Source organism: Onychostruthus taczanowskii, unplaced genomic scaffold (genome assembly GCF_017590055.1).
Source record: "Onychostruthus taczanowskii isolate IOZ18803 unplaced genomic scaffold, ASM1759005v1 scaffold625, whole genome shotgun sequence".
NCBI lineage: Eukaryota > Metazoa > Chordata > Aves > Passeriformes > Passeridae > Onychostruthus > Onychostruthus taczanowskii.
In genome coordinates, this window is record NW_024503957.1 from 2,282 (window position 1) to 8,685 (window position 6,404).

Genomic DNA, 6,404 nt, shown 5'->3' on the forward strand with positions numbered 1-6,404 from the left:
CCCCAATCCCCTCCCAGTCCCTCCCAATCCCCTCCCAGTCCCCCCCAGTCCCCCCCAGTATCCCCAGTATCCGCGCTGACCCGCCTGGCCTTGCTCTGGTACTTGACGGCTTTCTTGGTGTCGGACACGGCGCGCTCGACGTAATCCACCGAGTGCTCCACGTTGTACTCGATGCGGTCAATCATCTCCCCCTGGTCAGCCAGAGTGACCACTGGTCAGCCAGAGTGACCACTGGTCAGCCAGAGTGACCACTGGTCAGTGATAACGGCCATTGGTCAGTCAGAGTGACCGCTGGTCACTCGTAATCCACCGAGTGCTCCACGTTGTACTCGATGCGGTCAATCATCTCCCCCTGGTCATTCAGAGTGACCACTGGTCAGCCAGAGTGACCACTGGTCAGTGATAATGGCCATTGGTCAGCCAGAGTGACCACTGGTCAGTGATGGTCACCACTGGTCAGTGATAACGGCCATTGGTCAGTCAGAGTGACCACTGGTCAGTGATGGTCACCACTGGTCAGTGATAACGGCCATTGGTCAGTGATGGTCACCACTGGTCAGTGATAATGGCCATTGGTCAGTCAGAGTGACCGCTGGTCAGTGATGGTCACCACTGGTCAGTGATGATGGCCATTGGTCAGACAGAGTGACCACTGGTCAGTGATAATGGCCATTGGTCAGCCAGAGTGACCACTGGTCAGTCAGAGTGACCACTGGTCACTCCAAATGATCTGTAACCCTTCCTGATGACCAGGGGTCACTCAGGATGATCAGTGGTCACTCCTGATGACCCGTGGTCACTCCAATGACCTCTGGTCACTCCCAATGACCTGTAACCCTTCCTGATGACCCGTGGTCACTCAAGATGACCATTTGGGGGAATTTTGGGGGATTTCGGGAGGTTTTTTGTGAATTCCGGTGGAGGTTGGTGGATGTTGGTGAATTTCGGGCGGATTTTGGGCCGTTTTTGGTGGGTTTGGGCGGATTTCGGTGAATTTCAGTGGATTTTGTTGGATTTCGGTGAATTTTTGGTGGATTTCGGTGAATTTTGATGGGTTTTGATAAATTTGGGTGGATTTAGTTAATTTCCGGTGGATTTGGGTGAATTTGGGTGGATTTTGATGGATTTCGGGTGGATTTTGGGAAATTTCAGGGGATTTCAGTGAATTTTTGGTGGATTTTGGTGAATTTTGATGGGTTTTGATAAATTTGGGTGGATTTCGTTAATTTTCGGTGGATTTGGGTGGATTTTGGGTGGATTTCGGCAGATTTGGGTGGATTTTGGTAGAATTTGGGCGGATTTTGGGCCGTTTTTGGGTGGATTTTGGGTCAATTACGGGAAATTTCAGGGGATTTTGGGAAATTTCAGGCGATTTCGGTGAATTTTTGGTGGATTTTGGTGAATTTTGATGGGTTTTGATAAATTTGGGTGGATTTCGTTAATTTTCGGTGGATTTGGGTGGATTTTGGGTGGATTTTGGGAAATTTCAGGCGATTTTGGGAAATTTCAGGCGATTTCGGTGAATTTTTGGTGGATTTTGGGGGGATTTCGGCGGATTTGGGGGGATTTTGGTAGAATTTGGGCGGATTTTGGGCCGTTTTTGGGTGGATTTTGGGTCAATTACGGGAAATTTCAGGGGATTTTGGGAAATTTCAGGGGATTTCAGTGAATTTTTGGTGGATTTTGGGGGGATTTCGGCGGATTTGGGGGGATTTTGGTAGAATTTGGGCGGATTTTGGGCCGTTTTTGGGTGGATTTTGGGTCAATTACGGGAAATTTCAGGGGCTTTTGGGAAATTTCAGGGGATTTCAGTGAATTTTTGGTGGATTTTGGTGAATTTTGATGGGTTTTGATAAATTTGGGTGGATTTCGTTAATTTTTGGTGGATTTTGGTGAATTTTGATGGGTTTTGATAAATTTGGGTGGATTTCGTTAATTTTCGGTGGATTTTGGTGGATTTTGATGGATTTTGGGTGCATTTCGGTGAATTTTGATGAATTTTTATGAATTTCGGTGAATTTTGAGGAATTTTTATGAATTTTTGGTGAATTTTGAGGAATTTTTATGAATTTTTGGTGAATTTTGAGGAATTTTTATGAATTTCGGTGAATTTTGAGGCATTTTTTATGAATTTTTGGTGAATTTTGAGGAATTTTTATGAATTTCGGTGAATTTTGAGGAATTTTTATGAATTTCGGTGAATTTTGAGGAATTTTGGGTGAATTTGGGTAAATTTTGGGACGTCCCGGCAGCGGGGGAGGGGAGAGAGGAGAGAAGAGCGGAGCGTTACCGACCCCTCCCCCACCCTGGCCAGGGCCACCTTCCTGGCGGCCACTCCGGGGGCTCGGCGGCCATTTTGAGATCATGGCGGCCATTTTGAGATCATGGCGGCCATTTTGAATTCTTGGCAGCCATATTGAATTCTCGGCGGCCATATTGAATTCTCGGCTGCCATATTGAATTCTCGGCTGCCATATTGAATTCTTGGCTGCCATATTGAATTCTCGGCAGCCATATTGAATTCTTGGCGGCCATATTGAATTCTCGGCAGCCATATTGAATTCTTGGCGGCCATATTGAATTCTTGGCAACCATATTGAATTCTTGGTGGCCATATTGAATTCTTGGCGGCCATATTGAATTCTTGGCCGCCATATTGAATTCTTGGTGGCCACACTGGGTTTGTGGTGGCCACACCAATTTCCAGTTGCCCCCAGTGACCCCCAGTGGCCCCCACTGATCCCCAGTAGCCCCCAGTCCCTCCCAGTCGATCCCAGTAGCCCCAGTCACCCCCCAGTCCCTCCCAGTTTCCCCCAGTCTGTCCCGGTGCAGTGGTCACTCGAGATGACCCTTGGTGTGTCCAAGTGACCATCTGGGGGTTCTTGAGGACCCTCAATGGTCCAGATGACCGATGGTCACTCCCAATGACTCGTGGTCACTCGGGATGACCCGTGGTCACTCGGGATGACCCGTAGTCACTCCCAATGACCCGTGGTCACTCCCAATGACCCGTGGTCACTCCCAATGACCCGTGGTCACTCGGGATGACCCCGTGGTCACTCAGGATGACGCCGTGGTCACTCGGGATGAACAGTGGTCACTCGGGATGACCCGTAGTCACTCCCAATGACCCGTGGTCACTCCCAATGACCCATGGTCACTCGGGATGACCCGTGGTCACTCGGGATGACCCGTGGGTCACTCAGGATGACGCCGTGGTCACTCGGGATGAACAGTGGTCACTCGGGATGACCCGTAGTCACTCCCAATGACCCGTGGTCACTCCCAATGACCCATGGTCACTCGGGATGACCCGTGGTCACTCGGGATGACCCGTGGTCACTCCCAATGACCTGTGGTCACTCCCAATGACCCGTGGTCACTCGGGATGACCAGTGGTCACTCGGGATGACCCTTGGCGGTCACCTGGCTCTCCACCAGCATGGCCATGTCCACGAACATGTCGTGCAGCTCGCGGATGCCCTTTGGTCACTCGGGATGACCCGTGGTCACTCCCAATGACTCGTGGTCACTCAGGATGACCCGTGGTCACTCGAGATGACCCGTGGTCACTCGGGATGACCCGTGGTCACTCGGGATGACCCTTGGCGGTCACCTGGCTCTCCACCAGCATGGCCATGTCCACGAACATGTCGTGCAGCTCGCGGATGCCCTTTGGTCACTCGGGATGACCCGTGGTCACTCGGGATGAGCAGTGGTCACTCGAGATGACCCTTGGTGTGTCCAAGTGACCATCTGGGGGTTCTTGAGGACGCCGTCACTCCCAATGACCCGTGGACACTCCGAATGACCCATGGTCACTCGGGATGACCCGTGGTCACTCGGGATGACCCGTGGTCACTCAGGATGACCCGTGGTCACTCAAGATGACCCTTGGTGTGTCCAAGTGACCATCTGGGGGTTCCTGAGGACCCTCAATGGTCCAGATGACCGATGGTCACTCCCGATGACCTCTGGTCACTCCCAATGACCCGTGGTCACTCGGGATGACCCATGGTCACTCGGGATGACCCTTGGCGGTCACCTGGCTCTCCACCAGCATGGCCATGTCCACGAACATGTCGTGCAGCTCGCGGATGCCCTTTGGTCACTCGGGATGACCCGTGGTCACTCGGGATGACCCGTGGTCACTCCCAATGACCCGTGGTCACTCGGGATGACCCTTGGCGGTCACCTGGCTCTCCACCAGCATGGCCATGTCCACGAACATGTCGTGCAGCTCGCGGATGCTGGTCTCCAGCTTGATGATCTCGTTGTGCCGCGTCTCGATCTCGTTCAGCGCCTGCTTGGTCATCTGCGAGTCCATCTTGATCTGCGGGGACAGCCGGGGTCACCTGGGGGCACCTGGGGGCACCTGGGATCACCTGGGGGCTCCTGGGGGCTCCTGGGGGCACCTGGGATCACCTGGGGGCAGCTGGGGGCACCTGGGGGCACCGGGGGTCACCCCGGGTCACCTGGGGTCACCTGGGGTCACCTGGGGGCACCTGGGGTCACCTGGGAGCACCTGGGGGCTCCTGGGGGCACCTGGGGTCACCTGGGGGCACCTGGGGGCAGCTGGGGTCACCCGGGGTCACCTGGGGGCACCTGGGGGCACCTGGGGTCACCTGGGGGCTCCTGGGGTCACCCGGGGTCACCTGGGGTCACCTGGGGTCACCCGGGGTCACCTGGTGGTCAGCTGGTCCTGGCGACCTTCAGGTGGTCACCCAGGATCTCCTGGTGGTCACCTGGGGTCTCCAGTAGCCCCAGTAGCCCCCAGTCCCTCCCAGTAGCCCCAGTGACCCCCTGGTGGCCGCAGTGGCCGCAGTGGTCACTCCCAGTCCCTCCCAGTAGCCCTGGTCAGCCCCGGTGCCCCCACGGTGGCCACAGTGGTCAGTCCCAGTGGCCGCAGTGACCCCTGGTCAGCCCCGGTGACCCCCAGTGACCCCCGGTCAGTCCCAGTGACCCCCAGTGACCCCTGGTCACCCCGGTGGCCGCAGTGACCCCTGGTCAGTCCCAGTGACCCCCGGTCAGTCCCGATGGCCGCAGTGACCCCTGGTCAGTCCCGGTGACCCCTGGTCACCCCGGTGACCCCCAGTGACCCCTGGTCAGCCCCGGTGACCCCCGGTCAGTCCCGGTGACCCCCAGTGGCCCCTGGTCACCCCGGTGGCCGCAGTGACCCCTGGTCAGTCCCGGTGACCCCTGGTCACCCCGGTGACCCCCAGTGACCCCTGGTCAGCCCCGGTGACCCCCGGTCAGTCCCGGTGACCCCCAGTGGCCCCTGGTCACCCCGGTGGCCGCAGTGACCCCTGGTCAGTCCCGGTGACCCCTGGTCACCCCGGTGACCCCCAGTGACCCCTGGTCAGCCCCGGTGACCCCCGGTCAGTCCCGGTGACCCCCAGTGGCCCCTGGTCACCCCGGTGGCCGCAGTGACCCCTGGTCAGTCCCGGTGACCCCTGGTCACCCCGGTGACCCCCAGTGACCCCTGGTCAGTCCCAGTGACCCCTGGTCCCTCCGGTGGCCATGGTGGCCGCAGCGGTCGCTCCCGGTAGCCCCAGTGACCCCCAGTGACCCCTGGTCAGTCCCAGTGACCCCTGGTCACTCCGGTGGCCATGGTGGCCGCAGCGGTCGCTCCCGGTAGCCCCAGTGACCCCCAGTGACCCCTGGTCAGTCCCAGTGACCCCTGGTCACTCCGGTGGCCATGGTGGCCGCAGCGGTCGCTCCCGGTAGCCCCAGTGACCCCCAGTGACCCCTGGTCAGTCCCAGTGACCCCTGGTCACTCCGGTGGCCATGGTGGCCGCAGCGGTCGCTCCCGGTAGCCCCAGTGACCCCCAGTGACCCCTGGTCAGTCCCAGTGACCCCTGGTCACTCCGGTGGCCATGGTGGCCGCAGCGGTCGCTCCCGGTAGCCCCAGTGACCCCCAGTGACCCCTGGTCAGTCCCAGTGACCCCAGTGACCCCTGGTCACTCCCAGTGACCCCCGGTCAGTCCCGGTGGCCGCAGTGACCCCTGGTCAGCCCGGTGGCCGCGGTGGCCGCAGCAGTCACTCCCGGTAGCCGCAGTGACCCCTGGTCACCCCGGTGACCCCCAGTGACCCCTGGTCAGTCCCAGTGACCCCTGGTCACTCCGGTGGCCATGGTGGCCGCAGCGGTCGCTCCCGGTAGCCCCAGTGACCCCCAGTGACCCCTGGTCAGTCCCAGTGACCCCTGGTCAGTCCCAGTGGCCCCCGGTCAGTCCCGGTGGCCCCAGTGACCCCTGGTCACTCCCAGTGACCCCCGGTCAGTCCCGGTGGCCGCAGTGACCCCTGGTCAGCCCGGTGGCCGCGGTGGCCGCAGCAGTCACTCCCGGTAGCCGCAGTGACCCCTGGTCACCCCGGTGACCCCCAGTGACCCCTGGTCAGTCCCAGTG

The 6,404-nt window shown here is 58.5% G+C and overlaps 1 protein-coding gene across 1 annotated transcript in view; it reads right to left on the minus strand.

The window, feature by feature from the left end:
• Nucleotides 1-44: 44 nt before the first annotated feature.
• The window catches only part of LOC121344209 (syntaxin-1B-like), a gene marked incomplete at its 3' end in the record, with an annotated part of 8,296 nt that continues 1,936 nt past the window's right edge, over nucleotides 45-6,404 (minus strand). Inside the window, exons 2-3 of the mRNA XM_041419969.1 lie at nucleotides 4,196-4,333; nucleotides 45-191 (exon numbers count right to left, since the gene is read on the minus strand). Coding sequence (XP_041275903.1) covers nucleotides 45-191; nucleotides 4,196-4,327 — 279 coding nt within the window. The remainder of the gene's footprint in view (nucleotides 192-4,195; nucleotides 4,334-6,404) is intronic.